Source organism: Myotis daubentonii, chromosome 12 (genome assembly GCF_963259705.1).
Source record: "Myotis daubentonii chromosome 12, mMyoDau2.1, whole genome shotgun sequence".
Classification (NCBI taxonomy): Eukaryota; Metazoa; Chordata; class Mammalia; order Chiroptera; family Vespertilionidae; genus Myotis; species Myotis daubentonii.
In genome coordinates this window covers 24360339-24386913 of record NC_081851.1, presented here as the reverse complement: position 1 = coordinate 24386913, position 26575 = coordinate 24360339, and the positions used below count along the sequence as shown (strand labels likewise).

The 26575-nt window shown below is 45.7% G+C and overlaps 1 protein-coding gene across 1 annotated transcript; it reads right to left on the bottom strand.

Moving 5' to 3' along the window:
* Positions 1 to 9571: 9571 nt before the first annotated feature.
* Positions 9572 to 14353, bottom strand: LOC132213782 (interleukin-36 beta-like). Its single transcript, XM_059660712.1, has 5 exons — positions 14273 to 14353; positions 13392 to 13478; positions 12239 to 12346; positions 10640 to 10773; positions 9572 to 9865 (listed from the first exon to the last, which is right to left on the bottom strand). Exons 1-5 carry the CDS (start codon positions 14328 to 14330, stop codon positions 9656 to 9658), a joined length of 597 nt encoding a protein of 198 aa, XP_059516695.1. The 5' UTR covers positions 14331 to 14353; the 3' UTR covers positions 9572 to 9655.
* Between the last annotated feature and the right edge of the window lie 12222 nt (positions 14354 to 26575).

The window sequence follows — 26575 nt, the reverse complement described above, 5'->3', positions numbered from 1 at the left end:
CTTCACCACTCAGGTCAAGGTCTAACATAGACACCTCAGCCCCACAAATCCTTCCCAACTCCTGTAACATCATTTTCACCATTCAACTTGCTTAGTATTCACATAGAGGAAAATTACTAGATGGAATTTTCCTTGTTATGAACATCCTTGATATTCAACGTGTGGTCCATGGACCAGCAACATTGGTATCATCTGGCAGCTTGTCAGAAATGCAGAATCTCAGGCCCCTCCCAGACATAAAGATTCAGGGGCTCAATTAAAGGGACATTAAAGCCACTATAAGTTTTCTGATGATATGGCACATGCCATGCCAGTTCTCTAGTCACACACCACAACAAGAAAGAAATCTGCCTGGGGCCAGGAAAGGGGCAAGTAAGCCAGATCTAGACCAACCTCACCTTCTGCAAACTCTGAGCTGTCCAGGCACTGAGCTAAGGGGGAGAGGCAATAGTGACAAGAGAATCAGTCATTGCTGGAAGGGCATGCACAGACCCTCACAACAATTTTACTTTGCATAAGTACAGCTTTATGTAGACAGGAACTCTCAAATGGTATTTGGTTTCATGGAAGCCAAACATTTGCTATCAAAAGCCAAGAGAAAGTCTCTCTAGAGGAGCACGCAGCCACTCTATTTTACTAAGACGGCAAGCCGCAGTAGTTGGAGATTACTAGGCGAACAAGTAAACTGATCATAAGAACAGGAACCAAAAAGAAAAACAAACCAAGCAAACAAACAAAGCAAGCTAGCAGGATTCTGCAATGATTATACATGGAGCTTATAACAATGATCTTAACCATGTTTAAGAAATAAATGACAAATCTGAAAATATTTTTTAGAATAGCAAACTATAAAAAATTGACAGATTTGAAAGTGTCAAACAACACCTCTAGAACTATATAATGCAATAATAAATAAAATAAAATAGCCAATTATTGCACTTGACAACAGACAGCTCACATCAGAAGAGATTTAGAGAGGGACACCAGCAGGATGGAGGTGTAGGAATTTCTAGCACTTGTTTCCTCCCAGAAACATTAATTTGAACAACTATGCACATATGAAAATGCCTTCACAGGAGCTAAGGATTCTAGGTGAGGGATTATAGAACCTGGGTGGAGTACAGAATAAGAAAAATGCATTAAAGACGTTAGGAAAGAGTTTCATAAAACCTCCTTCATCCTCCCCCAAACCAGGGCAGACCAGTGTGGAAAGAGATATACTCTCTGTGTGGAAAAAAGAGTAACATGAGCACCCAACTACACTGCTGACCCTAGCACCAGGCATGCACCAGCACCAGGCTGGCCCCCTGACTCTCAGCCCACCACAACACCTAGCCAGCTTTCATTACTCCCAGGCTCCCACTAATCCAGACTCCAAGCACTCCCCAGTGCCAGGCTAACTCCTGGGGACCCAGGCTCCCAACTGGCTCCCATGGACCCAGGCTCTCAGCCCACTCCAGTGCCAGGCCTGCATAGATTTAGGATCAAAATTGGCTCCCACAGGCCCAGGCTCATGACCTTCCCCAGCACCAAGGTAGCCCCAATGACCTCAGGCTCCAGGCAGCTGCTATAAACATAAGCTCCCAACCAGCCAGCACCAGGTCAGCCCCCACAGCCCCAGCCCTCAGACCACCTTTTATGGGCCCAACCTCCAGGCTGGTCCCCCATGATCCTCATGGATACAGGCTCCAGGCCAACACCCAAGGCCTCACACTCTAGGCCAGCCGTGGGCAAACTACGGCCCGCGGGCCGGATCTGGCCCGTTTGAAATGAATAAAAATAAAAAAATAAATAAATAAAAGACCGTACCCTTTTATGTAATGATGTTTACTTTGAATTTATATTAGTTCACACAAACACTCCATCCATGCTTTTGTTCTGGCCCACCGGTCCAGTTTAAGAACCAACTGTGGGCCTCGAGTCAAAAAGTTTGCCCACCCCTGCTCTAGGCTCACCCCAGTGTCATGGTGGCCCTCATGGCCCCAGACTCCAGGCCAACGCCCACAAGCCCAGGTTCCCAGCCTGCCCCAGTACCAGGCCAGTCTTTGTAAACCCAGATACCAGCTCACCCCAGTAGTCCCCTGCCACAACCTTTGGGACCACACACAAAGGAATGCATTAGATAAGAAATATGAATTTAGAAGGCATGGGGGCCAGGAGGAAACCTTTCTCTAGTGGAGAGGCTCCCTGACTTCTGGTCCTCTTTGTTTTTATTCACTTAAATACACATTTTCCCTTTAGGAGTGCAAACAGGCATATCAAAGATAAAGTTTGTTAAACAGTAAAAGGATTATCAGGTTAGGGGATTGCCTTGAGCCATCTGGGAAACAGCAGAGCAATATCATGCTGATTTTCAGCCCTGCTGAATACTGCATTGATATGCTAACTACTGTTGGCCTTAGCCTCCAGCAGTCACAGGCACCCAACTGGCCCCTGCAGACCTAAGATCCAGGCCTGCTCACACAGACAAAGGTCCCAGGCCCACCACTGCAGACTCAGGCACCATGCCTGCCTCCAATGAATACAGAAACCAGCCAGCCCCTGTTTCCCCAAACACCAGGCCTGCCCACATGCTGACCCAGGAACCCTATATGCCCATCCAAGGACTCTAGCAGCAAGCCCTCCCACAGACACCACGGCCAGCCCACCCATAATATGTGTATGGGCTGACTGACTGGCCAAGGGCTTTTCCTGATGAAGCCAGACTGTAAAAATGGGAAGAGGTACCTTCTTCCTCAAAAGTGTAGACACCAATGAAGGACACAAGAATCATGGATAATCAAGGAAACGTAAAACCACCAAAGGAAATTAATAAAGCTACATAAAATGACCCTAAACAAATGAAGATCAATGAATTGCCTAAAAAAGAATTCAGAATAATCCTCTTAAAGAAATTTAGCAACAGACAACTAGACAAAATTAGGAAAGCAATGCATGAACAAAGACATAGAAACCATTAAGAACAAAACAAACAGAAGTCCTTCAGTTGAAGAATGCAAAGAATAAACTGAAGAATTCAATAGCAGACTGGATTAAGCAGAAAAAGAATTAATGGACTAGAAGACAGGTCATTTAAAATTATTCAGTCAGAGAAACAAAAAGAAAAGAGTGAAAAAAACCCATGTGAATTATGGAATTCTACTAACAGAAAGAATCTATGTATTATTGAAGCCCTAGAATTTGAAGAGAGGAGAAAGGAGCAGAAAGCTTATTTAAAATACTAGAGGCCTGGTGCACAAAAATTTGTGCACTCAGGGGCGAGGGGGGGGTCCCTCAGCCCGGCCTGTGCCCTCTTGCAGTCTGGGACCCCTCGGGAGATAATGACCTGCTGGCTTAGGCCTGCTCCCGGGTGGCAGAGGGCAGGCCCAATCCCTAGGTGCAGCCCCTGGTTGGGCTTAGAACAGGGCCGATTGGGGAGTTGGGGTGCCACCCCGTTATGCACAGAGCAGGGCAGATTGGGGGGTTGTGATGCCACCCTCAGTCACACTCAAGGCAGGGTCGATGGGGAGGTTGCGGCGCCACCCCCTGTCACACACAGAGCAGGGCCAATCAGGGGGTTGGGGCGCCGCCCTCTATCACCCACAGAGCAGGGCCGGTCAGGGTGTTGAGGTGCCGCACTCTCACACTCAGGGCAGGGCCGATGGGGAGGTTATGGCTCTACCCCATCACACACAGAAAAGGGCCCATGGGGGGGGGGGTTGGGGAGCTCCCCCCTATCATGCACAGAGCAGGGCTGCTCAGGGGGTTGGAGCCCCACCCCCTGTCACACACAGAGCCGCAGGGCGATCAAGGGGTTTGGGAGCTGCCCCCTGTCACGCTGATCCCGGTGCCGGGAGGCATATTACCCTTTTACTATATAGGGTAGAGGCCTGGTGCATGGGTGGGGCCGGCTGGTTTTCCCTGAAGGGTGTCCTGGATCAGGGTGGGGGTCCCCACTGGGGTTCCTGGCCAGTCTGGGTGAGGGGCTGAGGGCTGTTTTCAGGCTGGGAGTGACTGAAGTTCCCAACAGCTCCTTTTTTTCTTTTTTTATTCTGGGCCAGCTTTACCTTGAGGCTTGGCTCCAGCTCTTAGGCCTCCGCTGCTGAAATTAGGTTTCTGGCCTTTGCTTACAATGTTGCAAATCTGCTGGCTGAAGTCCGGTGGTATTTGTTACAATGTTTCTTAAACTGCCCACTCAGGCCTGCAGCCGCAGGTGGGGAACGTTGGTTTCCTCCAACGATCCTCCTTCACTGAGGCAAGCAAGCCTCATGTTAGTTTCAAGCTGCCTGGCTGCCGGCCGCCATCTTGGCTGACAGTTAATTTGCATATCTCGCTGATTAGCCAATGAAAAGGGTAGCGGTCGTACGCCAATTACCATGTTTCTCTTTTATTAGTGTAGATAATGGCTGAGCATTTCCCAAACCTGAAGAGAGAGTTGGACATCCAAGTTCATGAAGCTCATCAATACCCCTGAAATTTTAACCCCAAATTCTCTTCTTCAGGACACATTAAAATAAATCTGTCTAAAATCACCACATTGTTTACGTAAAAGTTACACAATGATGTAAGTGAATTGTAACTCAGCAAAGCTGGGAAAATAGGAGCGATTTCGATCTCCCTTTAGGAGAAGCTGCTGCCCAGAGGAGGGCTGGCCAACAGCCTCAGGCTGCCACAACCCTGGGCTGCTCCCAGGCCATGACTGAGCACAGCAGCACTGCAGCCAGGCCCTTCCTGGGACCAGGAGCTTTGCCTGGGGCTCCCTTTCAGTCAGATCAAGACTTCCTCAGAGTAGTCCCAGCTGCAGTGCAGCCCGAGGCTGTTCCTACCCACTCCTCTCTTCCCCATTGCTAGTGTCTGACTTGCATTATGGCCTGAAGGCTCTGCCTGCCTCCTCCTGACCCCTCCCTCCTACATCTTTCCTGTGCATTTCTCCCAACACATTCACTGCTTGTCTAATCTCACCTTGGTGTCTCCTCTTCAGAGCACCCAAAGGGACATGATGTAACCAAGAGTGAACCCAGGGACACGGGGCAAGCTGTGCAAGAACACAAACAGTACGGTTTCATTCTATAAAATGTAAAGGCGGGCAACACTAAACTATTTGGGGGAGACACGCATATGTGGTGAAAGTATAGCAAAATGCAAGGGAATAATAACCATGAAATTTAGGATGACAATTACATCTGAGGGAGGGAGGGGACCAGATGGAAAAGGAACCTACAGGGGTTCCAAAGGTCCTGGCTTTGGCTTGGTGATGAGTTCACGTGGGTACCATTTATTTGCATCTAGGATACTGTTGTTATTAATATTCCCTCAAACCTACTCAATATTTACTTTAAAACATAGATAATGGGTCCTAAAGAGATTTCTTGAATTTTCTGAATATAACACAACAACAATAGCTATCACTTATTGTTTACCAGAATTTTATTCCTTAGTTTAAAAAAATCTTTTAAAAGTGAAATGTAACAATTATTTCAAAATCCATATGTAAAACAAAACAAGCTAAAATGTTAATTATTTAAAATGTAGAAATAAATCAGACATCAGTAAAAAAAATAAAATAAAATAAAAGAGAGAGAGGAAAAAATGAATTCAGTCATATGATAAAGCCAGAAATTTTTGCATCTAAATTTTACAAAGAGAAAAACAGTGGTTGAGTGGTGGCATTTGCAGTGGTGGGTGGCAGGAACATTGGAGAGAGATGGGTGGAGTTGAGGTGTATTTTGAAGGGAAACCTCTTTAGGGAAAGGAGGATAGACTTGATGGGTTGGATGTAGGGCTTCAGGGAAAGGAGGAATCAAAGATGAGTCTTAGGTTTCTGTCTTGAGTAACTGGGTATGGGAGTGGGCGTGTTGGACAATTATTGAGGGTACTACTTAGGACATATTCAATTTGCATGTTCTGGGACAACATAAATTGGTATTCCAACAAGAGCCTTGGGCCAGATAAAACTATTCCATCCATCAGGACAGTGTTCCATTCATGAGAAGAGGTGATGTCATCCAGGGAGACAGCATAGAGGAGAGATGGGGCCTGAGGAACTGCAACTTTTGAAGTCACAGGAGGAGGAACTGGAGAAGAGGAAAGAGGGGAAAGCCACTGGGGTTGGGGAGCACTAGGGGTGATGGCCACAGAGCCCCTAGATGTGAGTGTAAGAATGAGGCAGAGCAGAGGCTGTGTCCAACACCAATTAAGATGAGGACAGCAGAATGTCCATGGGGATGTGGCAACAGAGATGTCATTGGTGATGCTCAAAAAAATGTTTTGGTGGAGAAGTTAGAAGCCAAGACTAGAATGTGCTGAGCAGTCAATGGCATGCTAGTACTCAGGGGCATACAAATCACAGTAACAACAAGATATTCTTTATAGCCTGGATGAACAATAGTTTTTAATTTAAAGTAAGTTTTGGTCAGGGAAGGAAGGCTAAACGCATCATTGGGAGTATAAGTTGGAAAAGCCACATCAAAAGGCAGATTGCCCGTATCTGTTGAAAATAAAAGATGCACTTACAATGTTTTTTGAGAAACTTATGTAAGAGGCAATAGCTGGCAAATAAGGGGAGTAAATAGGCATAAAAGACACAATCCCTGTTCTCTGTGTACCTAGAATGTGGTTGAGGAGAAGAGAGCAAAGGGGCCAAGACAAGAAGGAAAACTTGAGCACAAAGTCTAGCAAAAGAAATGTCACGTGAGAAGGCAAAATGCTATGGACTTTAAAGGAGACCAGATAGTGCATTTGGTTGGGGAGATGAGGAGAGGTCTCTCAACACTTCACACATGTGGGATGTTAGAGACTTGGGCAGTGAGATACACAGGGATGAATGTGTCTGAGATGTTTGTATGAGAGGAGGTGCTGGGGGAAGAAAGCTAATGCACTGGGAGTAACTAGTAGAGGAAAGAAGCTCACTGTAAATCTGCCTCAGCCTCAGTTTACACCAGAAAGCAGAGCCTGAGACAAGGCTTGCATGCAGGGTGATGAGCAGGGAACAGGAGTAGGGGCTGGAAAAATGGAAGCAGGAACGCTAGGGCAGCCAACATAAGGATGTGTTCTTGGGCGCAGCACTGCCATGGGCAGCTATGACCAAGTCCTGCTGGGACCCTCTGAGGACCATGTACATAGAATGCATCTCAGAATTGTCCACCAAGTGATGGGAGAGGTAGCATTTCCCACCCACTCCCATCCCCCACTGGTGAAGGTCTCCTCTGGAGCAGCTCCCTCTTACTTCCAGGTTTGCGCATGCATGAGTGCCAAACAGGCCCCTGCAAGTGTCCTCCCCCAGGTGTCCTAGGCGCCCCAGAGCAGGCAGAGAGAGATGGCTGGTGCAGCAGAGATGACTTCTCAAAGCACAGCACTGACTGAGGAAAAGGCAGGCTAGCAGGATGTAGGGTGGGGTTCAAGGCTTATCCCCAGCAATCCTGAGCAGTGAAGCAAAAGGAGGTAATGCCAGAAGGACAGGTCTTGGAACAGATTGTGCCTGGCTGAGAAATGCAAACTTAGTTACCCATTGCAATCAGTACACATTGCAAAACCTGATGATCACACTTTTCATGTGCAAAGAAGGGCAAGGTCTCCTGAGAGGAGAGCCCTTACACACACATTCATGTCCAGGATATTACAGTATATTACAGTTTATATGTGATTGGTGATGTGAATTTGTAGATTTCATTACAGGCTTTAACAAACATCACCCTCACAAAATGGACAATGGGCTTAAAAACATCCCAATAAAGAAACTATGATTGAGAGTTCTACTAAAATTCCAAAAAATAACGAGAAAATGTCAGCTGACCTACTTCCAGCCACTTTAAAAAGTAAAAACAAAGACAATATAATGAGTTTCAAGAAGTTGCCTGAAAAAATAATTCAAACTGATATAAATGATTCTTTGAAACATTGATTGATTTGCATTCATATTGTTAATTTGCATTCATATGTTAACAATTCATCTTTAACCAAAATATACACTATGTGTCAAATTATTAACTAACTAGAGGCCCAACACACAAAATCGTGCAGGACCCAGACCTGCCATGCCATGAGACCCATCAATGCACTTCCTGGTGACCGGTTGTTTGGTCATTACGGTGTTACAGTGTTACAGTCACTGGATTTTTATAATATAGATCAGTGAGGGCGAACCTTTTGAGCTCGGCATGTCAGCATTTTGAAAAACCCTAACTTAACTCTGGTGCCGTGTCACATATAGAAATTTTTTGATATTTGCAACCATAGTAAAACAAAGATTTATATTTTTGATATTTATTTTATATATTTAAATGCCATTTAACAAAGAAAAATCAACCAAAAAAATGAGTTCGCGTGTCACCTCTGACATGCGTGTCATAGGTTTGCCATCACTGATATAGATAGTATTGTGAATTCATCATGAGTATGAACATGTAAAATTTTTATTTCATATTTATCTTATCCTTTACATTTCTCTTTGGGAGTAAATTTCCAATATCTATAATGAACATGAATAAAATTAATAAATAGTATTTGTATTGTAAGAGTGGTATGAAGAAAAATGTTTGCAATTCACATCTCTAGGCCATGGGTTGGCGGGAGGAACAGGATAGGGTTATATACAAGGAGCATTTGGGATGTTGACCTAACTTGACTTGACAGCAAAGTGGATAATAGGACAATATCAGGAAAGAATAAAAAGTGACTTTCAGGATCGATACTGGAACAACACTCCATTGGGAGGCGTGGTGTGCCAGTGCATGTCTAGAAGAGGTGACTTTGGGTGCTGAGCATGAGGTGGGCTGTGGATGGACATCAGTGCTCAGTGATCTATTTTTTTTTTTTTACTTTTAATGCATTTATTCTTGAATTTAAAAAAAATTATTTTATTGTTTAAAGTATTACAAATAGTAGTACATATGTCTTCTTTTTTTCCCCATTGACCTTTCCCCGGCATCCCTTCCCCTACCCCCACCACCACCCCTTCCCAAGTGTCTTGCGTCCATTGGTTATGCTTAGATGCATGCATACAAGTCCTTCGGTTGATCTCTTACCGCCACCACCACCCCCCGGCACCAGCCCCAGCCTTCCCGCGGTAGTGTGACAGTCTGTTCGATGCTTCTTTGCCTTTGTATCTATTTTTGTTCATCAATTTATAATGTTCTTTATTATCCATAAATGAGTGAGATCATGTGGTGTTTTTCTTTCTCTGACTGGCTTATTTCACTTAACATAATGCTCTCAAGTTCCATCCATGCTGTTGCAAATGGTAAGAGTTCCATCTTTTTTAAAGCAGCGTAGTAGTCCATCATGTAGATGTACCACAGTTTTCTAATCCACTCATCTACTGATGGGCATTTAGGCTGTTAACAAATCTTAGCTATTGTAAATTGTGCTGCTATGAACATAGGGGTGCATATATCCTTTCTGATTGGTGTTCCTGTTTTTTTTGGATATATTCCAAAAGTGGGATTACTTGGTCAAATGGAATTTCCATTTTTAATTTTTTCAGGAAACTCCATACTGTTCTCCACAGTGGCTGCACCAGTATACATTCCCACCAGCAGTGAAATAGGGTTCCTTTTTTTCCGAATCCTCGCCAGCACTTGTCGTTTGTTGATTTGTTGAGGATAGCCATTCTGACAGGGGTGAGGTGGACCATGACCTAGAGGTTCTCTGTCCCAGAATCAGCCACCCACAGCCCAGGCTACAAAGAACTGAAATAGAAGTTGGTGTTGTAAGTTTTGCCCCTGTCGTTGGTGAGGGTGACAGGCTGCCCCGCCTGCGAGGAAGTGGCGATGAACCAGCCGAGGCAGGCGACGGACTGGAAGGTGGAGGTGGAGCCCTCTATGCCACGCAGAAAGAGAAAGGACTTCTGCGCCTTCTTCTCCTCGTATAGTTTCATTAAGCTTTCCTTCTAGGAGCAGAAAGAGGCCTATCAGAGAGGGTTACTGGGAGGAGGGAGCTCAACTAACTCAGCCTCAGGAGTGACTGCTTTCCCCACAGGGAGGAGCATGGCTGATGAGAGGAGGATGCCAGGTGTCAGCACAGGCACCGCTTCGGTTCCCAACAGCTCGGCTGCCCCTGTTATCACACAACACCAGGGACTTCCGATTCTTTGAGACAACACCATCTTACCCAGAACAGAGTGGGGCTCATTGTGTCGTGGGTGCTCCTGCTAGGCACCCACCCACAGGTTCTGACAAGTCTCATGAGATTCCCAGTCTCCAGTGGGTTTGCACATTGCAGCGTCTGTCACAGCAGAAGGATGAGCTTCATGACTGTAAACACTGCTTTCAGTGCAGGCACCACAGACATGAAATCTGCAGCATCCAGACTCACAATCTGCCCTTCCCTGCTCTGTGTGCCGTGGCCTGAGCTCACATGGGAGTGCCCGACATCTCAGAGGGTTTCTGGGAGGCAGTTGAAGAGGACGAGGAATGGAGAAGCTGCAGTCCTGGCCTTCCTGAAATGCCTTTGTGGTGTCCTTTCTGGCATTCAGAGGATGCCCTGACATTAAAGTAAGTGTTGCACCCATTCCAAAGGGAGTAGGTATTGGCTTGGGGACTATCTAAGTCAAGTTTCCTTACAATGAATAATCCAAGGTTGAAAAATGTTATTCTTACTCAGTAATATATTAAATTAAATTAAAAGTCACAGGACTTCTCTCATTAGCTGCACAACCACTCACCTTAAGCTGCAAAGCAGGCCGGCCCTCAATTTCTGCACAGAACAGACAGAGATCTTCCTTGACTCCCAGGTATATCGGACTGCCTTTTTCATTAGAGATGTCCGGGTCTGTGCATGGCACTGAGAAAACTGTAGCTGGAAATAGGGAGATGGAGACAGACATCAGCTCCAGGAGGCAGCAAGGCCGGTCCTGCCAACACTCTGCTGCTCCTCCCAGACCCATGCTGACCAGCCAGGTCTGCCCAGAAGGCTCCCCCAATTAGCCAGGGGGTAGAACTGCTCCATCAGAGATGGGTAGTAGAAACCCAATACCTTTTTCCTTCCTTCCTATCAGAGCCCAGTTGCCCCAAAGTAAAGATAAAATTCGCCACCACACTTCAGCGAACTTTGACCAGACCTTAAGTTGTAGCCCCTGAGCTCTAAGTGGAAGTGTAGTGTGGGATTTCCAAGAATGTCCTTTAAGGGGGACTCACTCAGCTGGAAGGAGCACCTTTTTCTTTGTTAATCCTCACCCAAGGGTATTTTCCTATTGATTTTTAGAGAGGGTGGGAGGGAGGAGAGACACAGATAGAGAAACATTGATATGAGAGAGACACATAGATTGTGTGCCTCCCACACATGCCCTGACCAAGGCCGGAGATCGAGCCTTCAACTGAGGTACATGCCCTTGACCTGAATTGAACCTGGAACCTTTCAGTCAGTGGACTTACTCTCTATCCACTGAGCCAAACGGGCTAGGACTGAGCTCCTTCTATATATCCTGTGGCTTCCTTCACTTAGATGACAGTTGGCATGACCTTGAGATTCACAAGGCACCATGGGCTCATCACACTGGCCTCAGCCGCCCGCTCAGGTTTCTTTCACATGATGTAAGCATGAGCAGCAGGGAAAATGGAGACAGGTTGTGTAGTCAACGCTTCCATGGAATTTGGCTGTGGTTGGCATATAGCATGGTGCGTTGTATATAGGAAAACAACAATGGTAGGAATGAAATGTGGGCATCAAGAAGAGCTTTTTAGTATTAAGCTTGGAAATATTATATAAGAGCATGTTTGTCAGTGACAGAAAAGACCCAATAGATAGACCAAGGTGGGATATGCAGGGGACAGAGGGATGAGATTGAACACTGAATCCTAGGGGGAGGGAAAGAGCTGAGTTGCACTGACTTCTTCCCACAGCTTCATTGAGGCATGGTTGACTCTTGATAGGGGGAAGACATATTCTCCTGTTACCAGAGGAGAGGACACCAAGCTAGAAGAGTGTGCAGTTTGGTGGTGGAAGGTGAAGTAATTTAATCTGAGGACATGGGTAGCAATGGATGACATTTAAAGGAGAGAAGCTCCAAGGAAAAGCAGCCTGACTGAATGGACAACCCCTTCTTGTCGACATTTTTTTTGGCCAAGGAGAACTGCCCATCCCTCATTCCTCGTTTCTAGGTACAGGGTTTCCTTTGTGGGAGGGAACCGCCTTGTCCTTCTTGCCCTCCTGTGGACACTGAGCTGGTGCCCAGAAGTAGGAGAGGCCACAGCCAAGCTCATACAGGTCAGCCCCATACCCTGTGGAGGTGGTATCCCTTTAAGAGGCAAACATTGTCACTCACCAGGTTTGACTTTTTTGCTAGAAGGAACTGCGATTAAAGACTCTCCCTCCAGCACCCACACCATCTGTTGAGGATCACGAATACTAAAGGTTCCTGGATGTTTCACCCCTGCCAGGTGTCGGGGGGGAAAAAGCACAAAGCACACGGGAGGTTACTATCAACTTTCAGGACTTGGGCTGCATCTGTAATACAGTGGTTTTCCCACCCTCCCCTTCCTATTCACTGTTTTACTTCCCTCGATTTCAGTTACCCACAGTCAACTGTGGTCAGAAAATATTAAAAGGAAAATTGCAGAAATAAATAATTCATAAGTTTTAAAATGCATACCGTTCTAAAGTTGTGATGGGACCTCCCATCACCCACTCCATCCGACCTGGGATGTCAATTGTCCCCTTGTCCAGCGTGTCCTCACTGTATACAGTCCCCACCCAGGAGTCACTTGATAACCGTCTGAGTTATCAGATCTACTCTTGTGGTATCACAGTGCTTGTGTTCCAGTCACCCTTATTTTACTTAACAATGACCTCAGAGCATAAGAGTAGTGATGCTGGCAATTCAGATGTGTCAAAGAGTAGCTGTAAAGTGCTGATGTGATGTGTAGGAAACAACATAATATATGTATATGGGGTTTGGTACTATCTGTGGGTTCAGGCATCTGCTGAGGATCTTGAAACATATCTTCCACAGATTGGGGCGGGGGGGAGAGTGACTGTACTGGCTGATGAATTTCTAGGGTAGATTTACTGTTCTAAGAGTGGCTTTCAGGAGAAAGGGAGGGGACCCAAGACAGGGGCTGTTTTCTGGATCAAACTGTCTGAAATCATGGTCCCCAAAGATTTACAAGGAGTATTAGTAACTTGTCCTTCTCTGATTGACAGTCTCTGAGTACTAAAAAAAGCCACAAAAAATGTTAAAATTGGTCATCAGTATGTTGTTTGTTTTTTTCTATGCCCTCTTTATCAAAATAAGGAAACAATTCTAAACACACATAAGATGAGAACTAAATGCTCTGAGATTTTTCAAGTGCAGCTTTCATGATGTGAGTATTTTAGCAAATACATCTGTAGCTGAGCAAATGAGAGAACCTGGTGACCTATTGTCCTTGGGGAGGCAGGATGGAGACCGCCATGCTGGTTTATAATTTGCCACTTACTTAGTGGGGTGTCCGCCTTGTCTTTAGGTTTTCTGTGAAGAGCATAAGGCAGATCAGATGGTGGCGAGGAGGTTGTCATCATCTGGCCTTGAGAAGGAAGGAGGGAAGAAAAACATGTTATTCATTGCCCTGCCCTTCCCCTGGAAATGGATGGAAAAATTGTTTGGAGGAAGCTGCCCTGAGATCCTGTCCCAGCTGCACATGTGAGACTGAGGATGGGAAGAGCATGTTACCAGGCCAGACAACCCCAAGTGGAAGCTCCCATCTCTGTCGGGACTGAATGGTCCTGGCTCTCCAGGCAGTGATAGCCCTGGGGTACTCTCTACCTACCACATCTGGAGTTGCTAGGAGGTTCCAGAGTACCTCCAGGCACCTTCTAGGATGAGTTTCTGGGTTTAGAGAGGGTGTGTTCATCTCTGTTTAGCCTTGCACAGCTGGTAAGTCATCAGTTCTCCTGACTTCAAGTCTGAGCATCCTAAGTAACTGGCAGCAAGCCTGTCTCTCTGCCCCCAGCTCCCCAGTTCCCCACCCAAACAGGCAACTCTAAGGACCCTGCCATGGACATCCACAGGCTCCAGGCCACAGGACACCTGTCTCTGGGCTTCTGGTCAGGACAGCAGGAAGTTCCCTGAGAAGATCACAGACTCCCCACAGTAAGAAGCAGTTGTTCACCACCCTCCCTGCCTCAGGACCCCCGGTGCCTGATTCTACAGTTATCCCTAGAGAGGGAATAGGCAGCCACCCACACTCGTGGAAGCAGCCCAGCTCCTCTGATGCCCTAAGCCTTCGACCCCGGGTCCCTCAACCTCAGAGGCTCCTCAAGGCTAGACAGGGCCCTGAAAGAGCTGCCCACTATGTGGCTTCTGAGCAGCAGAAGTTACCTTTGCTCAAAGAGATGCTCTTGTCCCTGGGCCAACGCAACCTTAGGCTCCACCGCATGCAAGGGCTCCTTTAGAAAACTGATCCGGAACTCTGGCCTTCTAATGAGCTTTTAAGGTCTGGGTCATTTCCTGGTCTGGGTGTGCCACATTGTCAAAAAGGCTGGTCTGACACAGAGGTCCCTTGAGTGTCACTGGGTGACTGGAAGGCAACACAGGTGTGGCCGTTCTGGGGTCCCAGAGAGACAAAAGCAGGTCAGAAGCCCGGGAACAATGGTGAAGAAACATGGATGAGGCCAGTGCTTTGTAATCAAAAATTCCTTGGGACCGCCTTGGGGACAGAGGTGTGACATGTCACTGACTGAGCCACACCTCCTTCAAACCATTCAGGAGTTTTACACAAGCAATATTCAGAGTTTATTCCATGTTGATAAGGTAAGGGAAGTACCTGATTAATCTTTTAATCCTCACAACAACCCTTGAGTGGCCATTAATCTTTACTTCTTATGCAAAAAACAGAGACCCTAAGAGATGACAAGACTTACCCAAAATCACATCATCAAGTTACAAGCCAGATGTGTCTGTTCTTAACCACTGCGTGGTGCTTCCAGCAGCTGAGATGTGTGCCTGTGGCCCATGGTGGGTGCTGAAACCTGCACTATGTCCAACGCAGGGGAATCGTGGGCTGAAGGGACCTGGGAGGCCTGTGGCTTCCCAGCTCTGACGGGATCAGACTCGGCCTCAGCAATGGCATGGAAGGGAATCATTACCCTTGAAGCCCAATATTGTCTGTCAGCCCTAAATGTTAAAAAATCCTACTCCTTCTCTGCCAAAATGTGCCTCCATGTAAACTCACAACCATGGGCTTCAGTTCTATTCTCTGAAATCCACTGTTAACTCTCTCCCCAGAGTACTGCCATAGCGCCTCCCTGGTCTCCCTGCCTCTGTTCTCACCCGAGGAGTGAAATGTCCACCGGCCTAAATCAGGGTCATAGCACCACATAGTGTGGTCATAGCACTCCCCTGTCAGAACTCTCCAATGGCTTCATCACACCCAGAGTAGTCACTGAATCCCTCAGCATAGCCCACCTCTGTTCCTGCCCCTGGTCCTGCCCCTGCCCCTTTAACTCTCTGCTCCAGCTGCCCTATCACCATACTGTTGTCTGTATCTATGTGTCATATCTCTATATTTTTTTTCTTGCTTAATCCCTTTACCTTTTTTCACCAAGTCCCTCCCCACTGACAGCTATCAGTCTGTTCTGTGTATCTATCCTCCTGTTTCTATTTTGTTTGTTAAATTATTTTGTTGATTAGATTCCACATATAAGTGAGATCAGTTGGTATTTGTCTTTTTCTGACTGGCTTATTTCACTCAGAGTAATAATTTCCAGATGCATCCATGCTGTCACAAATGGTTAGACTTTCTTCATTTTTATGGCCAAGTAGTATTCCAAGATGTAAATGTATCACAGCATTTTTACCCATTCATCTACTGATGGGTACTTGGGCTGTTTCCAGATTTTGGCTACTGTAAATAATGCTGCAATGAACATAAGAGTGCATATATTCCTTTGAATTAGTGTTTTGTGTTTCAGATATATTCCCAGAAGTGGGATCACTGGGTCAAAAGATAGTTCCATTAAAAATAAAAGTGTTTTTTTTAAGAGAGAAACATCTATTGGTTGCCTTCCACACATGCCACACTTGTTGTTTATTGATTTATTGATAGTCATTCAGACAGGCATGAGGTGATATAAACTTTTACAGCAAAATAAACCATCAACAAAATAAAATCTCACCCCACTGCATGGGTGAATCTGATACATCTGATAAGGGGTTCATTTCCAAAAAAATATTAAAAACTTATACAACTCAACACCAAGAAGACAAACAACACAATTTAAAAAAAGAAAAAAAGAAAAAAAACAGGCAAAGGATCTCAATAGACACTTCTCCAAAGAGAACATATAGATGGCCAATAGACACATGAAAAGGTGTTCAACATCACTGATCATCAGAGAGATGCAAATTAAAATGCACATATGATCTTATCACCTACATGCCAACTCCATCCGGCTAGGGCACTTGTCTGTCTCATTAACTATGTGCTTTGTTTCAGTAATGGTGTCTGGTCCATAATTAGAATTCATTAATATTTGAATATACAAAGGACTGAATGAAGTGTTCCCATGAGTAACAGGAAAACTGGGAGGAGAAAAAGGGAGTTGTGGTAAGGGACTAAGGATGCTCTTCCACCCCATGTCAGGGCTGAAGTGCCCTGGGAGAGCCTCTCAGACAAGTAGAGGAGACTAGCTGCTTTGTTTCCAACTGGAGCGAACTCTGGGCCCATCTTGGCTCCTTGGCCAATGCCAGGTGTGAGGAGGGACTTCTGGGGAGAACTTGGCATGGTTCCAGCCTTGTACCCAGGAGGCCATATACCCCAGTTGGCCCAAGAGCACCCAAGTCAGTGCCCATCACTCTAGTGGACTTATTAATAGAGCCCCTTCCACTCTCCTCCGTGTCCACAACTCTAGGGAAATGACCGACAATGGAAAAGCAGAAGAGACGCAGTTCTACAATTTTGTAGGAATCCTGAAAGATGAAAGCTCAGGGAAAGTCGTGCTGTTGCCAGGAAGAAATATAATCTCTGACACCAACGTGGTCACTCAGAGGCTGGAGACAGATCTCAGCAGAGGGGGAGGAGGTTGGACAACGCCTATGGGCCCTGGGAGTCAGCACTATGTTTGGAAAAATAGTATCCCAACATCTTTCTTCAAATCTTGGGGACCAGTAAAAATGTGATGGAAAGACTACATGGGTTAAATGTCTGAGGAACCACATTGCAGAGAACAAAGTTCACTGATATGTGGGAAGGACCCATGTTCCATCAAAAGTTAGACAAGATAAGTCTTCAAAATCAATGTGTTCTCAATGGCTGGGAGGCCTATGGAATTACGGCTTGTGAGTTCCGGGGAAGCCCATGGCCATGTCAGAGCCCCCGCCAGGACGGGGTGGTTACTTCTCAGTGAGCTGTGTGCCAGCATCGTGCACTGAAGTGTGGAGAGTGATTTCTAATCATGAGGCCCTATTTGTACAGCCCCTCCCAGCATTGAGGCCTGCAGACACCTGAGTTTGGGAAGATACCACCTTCCCAGCAATCCTTGCTCAGGGTGTATGATAAGTCATAGCCGCTGCAGCGGACATTCTCCTCACAGAAAGCCTCACTGAGCCTCAGGCAGCAGGAGCCCGCGACACCAGTGCATGGAGCGGCCCTCACAAGGCAGAACCACCTTCCTTCCCCACGTGTGTAAAGCTAATTTAAAAAAATGCTTAAAGTGATAGGAGGGTCACAAACCAGGCCTGAACAAGGAGGGCAGCCCACACCTTCAAGAGCAAAACCAGGAAGTTAGTCATCAGCCTTGAGTTTGAGGAAAGAAACTGTAGGGGACTGTCCCAGGGCCAAGGACTAGATGCTGATGCTGCAAAATGACGCACAGCAAAGTTATTCCTAAGAGCAGAAGCCCTCAGTGGGTGCGGCAGGGGTGGGCCTCCTGAGACTGTGCAGCTTCTGCCGCTCCTGGTCCAGCGGCAGCATATGCTCTGCCAGCCTCACACCAGGAAAAAACAGGCCAGGGTACAGTCCTCCAGGTCCTCAGAGGAGGAATGCAAGCTGCTTCTCCACTCCAGGGCACCTCACCTGACCAGGCCAGCTCCTGGCACCCTGCCCATGTGGACCGTAGATCACTTCTCTAGATTGGCGGTGAAGGGAGCCTGGCTCAGAGGCTCCAAGGCTCTGAGCTAGCAGATGCACAGTGTGTCTTCCATGTAGGAAGCTGGAGCAATGCTGTCAGAGTTCACTGCCCCTGTGGTGTGCCTAGTCTCTGTCAGCCTTAGCCCTCCAGGCTGCTGAACCAAGAGGAGAGGGACTGGTAGGTAAGTGTCCCAGTCTCCCCTCCCTCCAGTGGGACCATGCCAGGGGTTCTCAGAGGGTTCCCTGTCCCAGTTGCCCACAGCCCTGACCAGCACTAGAATTCCCTTCATTGAGTTTCTTGAGATCCTCTCCTCAGTGAGTTCCCTCGTTATCCTGGGAACAATCCACTCTAAGGTAGCAGTTTAGTGTCAAAAGCAAGAAACTTACATTCAAACTAGAGGCCCGGTGCATAAAATTTGTGCATCCAGGGGTGGTCCCTCAGCCCAGCCTGCACCCTCTGTAATCCGGGACATCCCTCTCGCAATCCGGGACTGCTGGCTCCTAACCACTCACCTGCCTGCCTGCCTGATCACCCTTAAACACTCTGCCTGCCTGACTGATCGCCCCTAACTGCTCTCCTCTGCTGGCCTGATTGCTCCTAACTTTAGCTCTCCCCTGACAGTCTGATCACCCCTAACGGCCTATGCCTCGGCCCCCGCTAGGAGGATGTTCAGAAGGATGTCCAGAAGACGTCTGGTCTAATTAGCATATTACCATTTATTATTATAGATGATGTGTGTTCAAATGTGGCTTTGCAACTTTCAGACTTGTGTCCTGGGCAAAGTTCTTTGGCATCTGTGATCGGGCCAGGTGACTTCCGTGACAGCAGTGTGCCTTGCTGGACCGTGCAGGTTAGAGGACACTATGCAGACCCCCAAACGTAACAGCTCACCGAGCAACGGGCCTAGTGAGGCACCCACATGTGTCACCAGACCCCACACTGCCTCTACCAGCCTTCTGGCTGTGACCAGCAGTGGATCACCCTAGTCTTCACCTTTGAGCTACTTCATCAGCCTACCTGGCCACATAAAGACACCCTCATGTTCACATCCTATAACCTCCCCAGGATCCTGGCTGCAGGGAACCATAAATGGCCATTACACTCTTGTCCTGGGTGGCCCCACAGCCTCCTCCTCAGGAGTGTAAAATCATGAAGCCTCCGCAGGTAAATGTGCAGCAGGTGTCCCTGAGTCAGAACTAAGGTTCAAAATCCAGCTGGGCCTACGAAGAGGAGCCGCCCCAGGTGGCCATCAGCATGAGCTCTCTTCCGTGCTCTCAGAAGGAGCCTAGGACATCACCGCTGTGCTCCCTCTACAGGACTGGCCCACTTGGATATCTTGAGGGAAGGGGTTCAGCGTCCTGCCATTGGCCACAAAGAAGCAAGCATTCAGGACACATTGGGATTAACGCAAACTCATTCACACCACATGAGGGTCCTTTCAGATTCCTCATTTCATCCTCTAAACACACGGAGCTCTGTGTAGCCAGCACTTAGTCCAGAGTGATGGGGTTGGAAGGAGGCATTAGGGGTGATACCCAATAGCCCAAGGCCTATACATACCTCTCCCTAGTATGGAGGTGACATCTTTTATAGTCAAGGGATAGAGTCCCCTGAGAAAGGACATTGTGTCAAATATGAAGAAGAAAACTTCTCTCTCTGCAAGAAAAGGACTCCGTGGGGATAAAGTCTGTAGATAAACGCTTTCCTCTTTCTTCAGGTAGCCAAACTAGATCCGCCTTGGGATTTCATTTCTTAGTCCAGAGATTTTGAACTGGTGAGACATAAGAATTTTTATTACATGCAATACCTATTTTCTTAGGGGCACTGACTTCATTTCCATTAGATTGTGAAATAAAATTTAAAAAATGACAATAGCCAACAGAACAATAGCCATCTGGTGTGAATAAATAAAAATTATACCCATTTTTGTCCTAGCCATTTTGTCTCAGTGGAGAGAGCGTCAGCCTGCAGACTAAAGGGTCCCCAGTTTCATTCCATTCAAGGCACATGCCCGGGGCTTGGGGCTAGGTTCCAGCAGGTGATGTGCAGAAGGCAGCCAATCAATGGTTCTCTCCATCATTGACATTTCTCTCCCTCTCACTTCCTCTCTGAAATATATATATATTTTTGTCAGATCAGCAAAAATATACATTTTTTTGATATGCCACAGAATTTTAGTAATCAGTTTATGTGTGGCATGAGATGGAAGAGGTTGAAAATCACTGCCTTAGTCCATTCATATCTCTTCTTCACCACTCAGGTCAAGGTCTAACATAGACACCCCAGCCCCACAAATCCTTCCCAAATCCTGTGGCATCATTTTCACCATTCAACTTGGTTAGTGTTCACATAGAGGAAAATTACCAGATGGAATTGTCCTTGTTGTGAACATCCTTGATATCCAACGTGTGGTCCATGGACCAGGAGCATTGGCATCATCTGGCAGCTTGTCAGAAATGCAGAATCTCAGGACCCTCCCAGACATAAAGAATCAGGGGCTCAAATAAAGGGACATTAAAGCCACTATACATTCTGTGATGAGATGGCACATGCCATGCCAGTACTCTAGTCACACACCACAACAAGAAAGAAACCTGCCTGGAGCCAGGGAGGGGGCAAGTAAGCCAGATCTAGACCAACCTCACCTTCTGCAAACGCTGAGCTATCTTGGCACTGCAGGGAGCCTCTCCACTAGAAAAAGCTTTCCGCCTGGCCCCCATACCTTCTAAATTTATATTGTTCGTCTAATGTGTTCGTTTGTGCGTGACCCCTTTTCCAGATCCAGAATCCCCGCTGCAAAAGGTTGTGTCAGGGGACTACTGGAGTGAGCTGGCATCTGGGTTTACAAAGACTGGCCTTGTAATGGGGCAGGCTGGGAACCTGGGCTTGTGGGAGTTAGCCTGGAGTCTGGGGCCATGAGGGCCACTCTGACACTGAGGTGAGCCTAGAGTCTGAGACCTTGGGTGTGGGCCTGGAGCCTGGATCCATGAGTATCATGGGGGACCAGCCTGGAGGTTGGGTCCATAAAAGCTGATCTAAAGGCTGGGGCTATGGGGGCTGACCTGGTGCTGGGTGGGTTGGGAGCTTATGTCTATAGCAGCCTACCTGGAGCCTGAGGTCATTGAGGCTGTCTTGGTGCTGGGGAAGGTCATGAGCCTGGGCCTGTGGGAGCCAATTTAGAGCCTAAATCTATGCAGACCTGGCACTGGAGTGGGCTGAGGGCCTGGGGCCCCAGGAGTCAGCCTGGCACTAGGGTAGTGATGGCGAACCTATGACACGCGTGTCAGAGGTGACACGCGGACTCATTTTGGGTGACATGCATCGACAGAGACAAAAAATTCCATAATTCAAATATTTGTCTCTTGCAACGGCCAGAGTTGTGCATCACTCAAGTAATATTATTACTCACGTTACTCATGATCAATAATGCAATTCTAAAACCGGATGTAAACATGTACGTCGGTGTTGCGTAGCAAAGATATATAGTGAAAACATCCAAGGTACATTGTTCCAATATTGACATTAATATAAAAAGGTTAAGAATTGCACTATAAAGAGATTAATCTTTACTCATGACATTTTATTTTAACTCGAGTGACAAAATGCCCAATTCTGGAAACGGCCTCGTTATTGTCAACATGTGCCTCGGGTAAGCTTCCCGTGTGTTCGGGTGCACTCGGCAAATGGACGCACTTGATAGCCATATTCGTCAGGAGACAGGAGTGGGAGGGTAAAGTACTTGAGCGATTTGTGGAGTGCTTTGAAGAAATTACTGTATTTATTGAGAATAAGGATCTGGCAAACTTTCCTCAGATCAATGATCATAAGTGGGTCAGCAATTTGATGTTTTTTACAGATCTCTCTGTTCATATGAATGAACTGAACTTAAAATTACAAGGTTTTGGCAAAAGTATTGATGTTATATTTGGATACATCAAATCTTTTGAAAGTAAACTTAAAATTTTCAAGTGAGATATTGAAACTAAAACTTATAAGTATTTTCCTCGGATAAAAAAGTATTTCGAGAAGGCCACTGCAATGAGTGTAATGGAGTCCATACTTATGTACCAGAATATAGTAAACTCGTTATTTGAACAGTTCAGCTAAAGATTCAACCAATTTAGAAGCCTAGAACAGACCATTAAAATAATTAAGTATCCAGATGTAGCTGTTTACAGTACTTTGGAATTAAAGGATTTCCAATGGATGCAAATGGACGATTTAGAGATGCAACTTGCAGATTTCCAAGGTAGCATTTGGACTTGTGTTTGTCGACTTAAGGTCGAAACTTGAAAATCTGGAACGAAATCATTTGAATAATGAAGAAGAGTGCAACTACGAGCAAGGAATTTTGAGTGCTTGGAACAGATTACCTGACACTTTTAGTGACATAAAAAATCTAGCGATGGCTTTGCTAACAATTTTTCCATCAACATATTTTTGTGAGACTTTGTTCTCAGCATTAAATAATATTAAAATTAACAAAAGAAACAGGCTAACAGATGAAGTTAGTGGCGCTTGCTTGGCCTTGAATTGCACCAAGTATGAACCTGCAATCACAGAATTAGCAGACAAACTTCAGCACCAAAAAGGTCACTAATTTCTAGTTTTCATACCATTTGATTATCATTGTTTTTATAATTATTTTTTCCTAAATGTACATTGTTTTTCTGCTTTTGTTCATTTTATGCATATTTTTGGTTGATTTTTCTTTGTTAAATGCCATTTAAATATATAAAATAAATATCAAAAATATAAATCTTTTTTTTACTATGGTTGCAAATATATAAAAAAAATTATGGATATTTCTATATGTGACACGGCACCAGAGTTAAGTTAGAGTTTTTCAAAATTTTGACACGCCGAGCTCAAAAGGTTCGCTATCACTGGCACTGGGGAGTGCTGGGAGTCTGGATTTGTGGGAGCCGGGGGGTAATGAAAGCTGGCTAGGTGTTGTGGTGGGCTGAGAGTCAGGGGGCCAGCCTGGTGCTGGTGCAGGCCTGGTGCTGGGGTCTATGGGGAAATTGGGTGCTCATGTTACCCTTTTTTCCACACAGAGAGCATATCTCTTTCCACAGTGGGCTGCCCTGGCTTGGGGGAGGATGAAGGAGGCTTTATGAAACTCTTTCCTAACCTCTTCAATGCATTTTTCTTATTCTGTACTCCATCCAGGTTCTATAATCCCTCACCTAGAATCCTTAGCTCCTGTGATGGCATTTTCATATGTGCATAGTTGTTCAAATTAATGTTTCTGGGAGGAAACAAATGCTAGAAATTCCTACACCTCCATCCTGCTGGTGTCACTCTCTAATTCTCTCTTCTGATGTGAGCTGTCTGTTGTCAAGTGCAAATATTGGCTATTTTATTTTATTTATTATTATATAGTTCTAGAGGTGCTGTTTGACACTTTCAAATCTGTCAATTTTTTATAGTTTGCTATTCTAAAAAATATTTTCAGATTTGTCATTTATTTCTTAAACATGGTTAAGATCGTTGTGTTAAGCTCCATGTATAATAATTGCAGAATCCTACTAGCTTGCTTTGTTGGTTTGTTTGGTTTGTTTCTCTTTTTGGTTCCTGTTCTTATCATCTGTTTACTTGTATGCCTAGTAATCTCCAACTACTGCGGCTTGTTATCTTAGTAAAATAGAGTGGCTGCGTCCTCCTCTAGAGAGACTTTCTCTTGGCTTTTGATAGCAAATGTTTGGCTCCTGTGAGACCAAATACCGTTTGAGAGTTCCTGTCTACATAAAGCTGTACTTATGCAAAGTAAAATTCCTGTGAGGGCCTGTGCATGTCCTCAGCCTTCCAGCAATGACTGATTCTCTTGACACCATTGCCTCTCCTTCTGGGTCCTGTTTGCTTTTATTCACTTGAATACCCATTTTCCCTTTAGGAGTTCACATAGGCATATCAAAGATAAAGTTTCCTAAACAGTAAAAGGATTATGAGGTTAGGGCAGTGGTCAGCAAACACATTAGTCAACAGAGCCAAATATCAACAGTACTTCTTCAAAATAGACTCACCGAGCCGAAAACCGACTCCTGCACATGGGCCACGAAGTTTCAGTCTCACTGTACGCGCACCCGCATGTGGTATTTTGTGGAAGAACCACACTCAGGGGCAAAGAGCCGCATGTGGCTCACGAGATGCAGTTTAATGACCACTGGGTTAGGGGATTGCCTTGAGCCATTTGGCCAACAGCAGAGCAATATTATGCTGATTTTCAGCCCTGCTGAATACTGCATTGATATGCTAACTACTGTTGGCCTTAGCCTCCAGCAGTCCCAGGCACCCAGCTGGCCCCACAGACCTCAGATCCAGGCCTGCTCACTAAGACGCAGGTCCCAGGCCCACCACTACAGACTCAGGCACCAAGCCTGCCCCAATGGACCCAGAAACCAGCCAGCCCCTGTGGCTCCAAGCACCAGGCCTGCCCACATGCTGACCCAGGAACCATATATGCCCATCCAAGGACTCTAGCAGCAAGCCCTCCCACAGACACCACAGTCAGCCCACCCATAATATGTGTATGGGCTGACTGACTGGCCAAGGGCTTTTCCTGATGAAGCCAAACTGTAAAAATGGAAAGAGGTGCCTTCTTCCTCAAAGGTGTAGACACCAATGAAGGACACAAGAACCATGGATAATCAAAGAAACATAAAACCGCCAAAGGAAATTAATAAAGCTACAGAGAATGACTCTAAACAAATGATGATAAATGAATTGCCTAAAAAAGAATTAAGAATAATCCTCTTAAAGAAATAGCAACAGACAACTAGACAAAATTAGGAAAGCAATGCATGAACAAAGACATAGAAACCATTAAGAACAAAACAAACAGAAGTCCTTCAGTTGAAGAATGCAATGAATAAACTGAAGAATTCAATAGCAGACTGGATTAAGCAGAAGAAAGAATTAATGGACTGGAAGACAGGTCATTTGAAATTATTCAGTCAGAGAAACAAAAAGAAAAGAGTGAAAAAAGCCCATGTGAATTATGGAATTCTACTAAGAGAAAGAATCTATGCATTTTTGAAGCCCTAGAATTTGAAGAGAGGGAGGAAGGAGCAGAAAGCTTATTTAAAATATAATGGCTGAGAATTTCCCAAACCTGAAGAGAGAGTTGCACAGTCAAGTTCATGAAGCTCATCGATGCCCCTGAAATTTCAACCCCAAATTATCTTCTCCAGGACACATTAAAATAAAATTGTCTAAAATCACCACATTGTTTACGTTAAATTTACACAGCGATGTATGTGAATTGTATCTCAGCTCCTGGGAAAACAGGAGTGATTTCAATCTCCCTTTAGGAGAAGCTGCTGCCCAGAGGAGAGCTGGCCTACAGCCTCAGGCTGCCACAACCCTGGGCTGCTCCCAGGCCATGACTGAGCACAGCAGCACTGCAGCCAGGCCCTTCCTGGGACCAGGAGCCTCTACAGGTAAGCTTTGCCTGGGGCTCCCTGCCAGTCAGGTCAAGACTTCCTCAGAGTAGTCCCAGCTGCAGTGCAGCCCGAAGCTGTTCCTACCCACTCCTCTCTTCCCCATTGCTAGTGTCCGACTTGCATTATGGCCTGAAGGCTCTGCCTGCCTCCTCCTGACCCCTCCCTCCTACATCTTTCCTGTGCATTTCTCCCAACACATTCACTGCTTGTCTAATCTCACCATGGTGTCTCCTCTTCAGAGCACCCAAAGGGACATGATGTAACCAAGAGTGAACCCAGGGACATGAGGCAAGCTGTACAAGAACACAAACAGTACGGTTTCATTCTATAAAATGTAAAGGCAGGCAACACTAAATTATTTGGGGGAGATATGCATATGTGGTGAAAGTATAGCAAAATGCAAGGGAATAATAACCATGAAATTTAGGATGACAATTACATCTGAGGGAGGGAGGGGACCGGATGGAAGAGGAACATACAGGGGTTCCAAAGGTCCTAGCTTTGGCTGGGTGATGAGTTCATGTAGGTGCCATTCATTTACATCTAGGATATAGTTGGTATTAATATCCCCTCAAACCTACTCAACATTTACTTTAAAACATAGATAATGGGTCCTAAAGAGATTTCCTGAATTTTCTGAATATACTAGTTATAACGCAACAATAGCTATCATTTATTGTTTACCACAATTTTATTCCTTAGTTTAAAAAAATCTTTTAAATGTGAAATGTAACAATTTTAAAAGCCATATGTAAAGCAAAACAAAACAAGCTAAAATGTTAATTATTTGAAAGGTAGAAATAAATCAGGCATCAGTTAAAAAAAAAAAAAAAAAAGAGGGAGTGGGGGTGTGGGGGGGGCGGGGAATGAATTCAGTCAGATGAGAAAGCCAGAAATTCTTGGATCTAAATTTTACAAAGAGAAAAAATATTTTTAAAAATATTCACAAAAGTTTGAAGTTTAAATACCCAGATATTCCAAACCAAAGCCGTGGGCCCATGAAGAAGGAAGATGCTTAGTCCCTCTCCGTGGACTTGACCCCAATCTCAGCAGCTCAGGACGGAGTATCTCTTCCAGAGAAGGACCTCTCCCCTGGTCTACAGCCCCAA

What these genes read in the sequence shown, in the direction of transcription:
- LOC132213782 (XM_059660712.1), bottom strand. Translation starts at nt 14,330, where the DNA reads ATGCGGTGGAGCCTAAGGTTGCGTTGGCCCAGGGACAAGAGCATCTCT. An exon ending in GAGCATCTCTTTGAGCAAAG is followed by an intron (nt 13,479 to 14,272) that starts GTAACTTCTGCT and finishes TTCCTTCTCAAG; the next exon opens with GCCAGATGATGACAACCTCC. An exon ending in CAAGGCGGACACCCCACTAA is followed by an intron (nt 12,347 to 13,391) that starts GTAAGTGGCAAA and finishes GACACCTGGCAG; the next exon opens with GGGTGAAACATCCAGGAACC.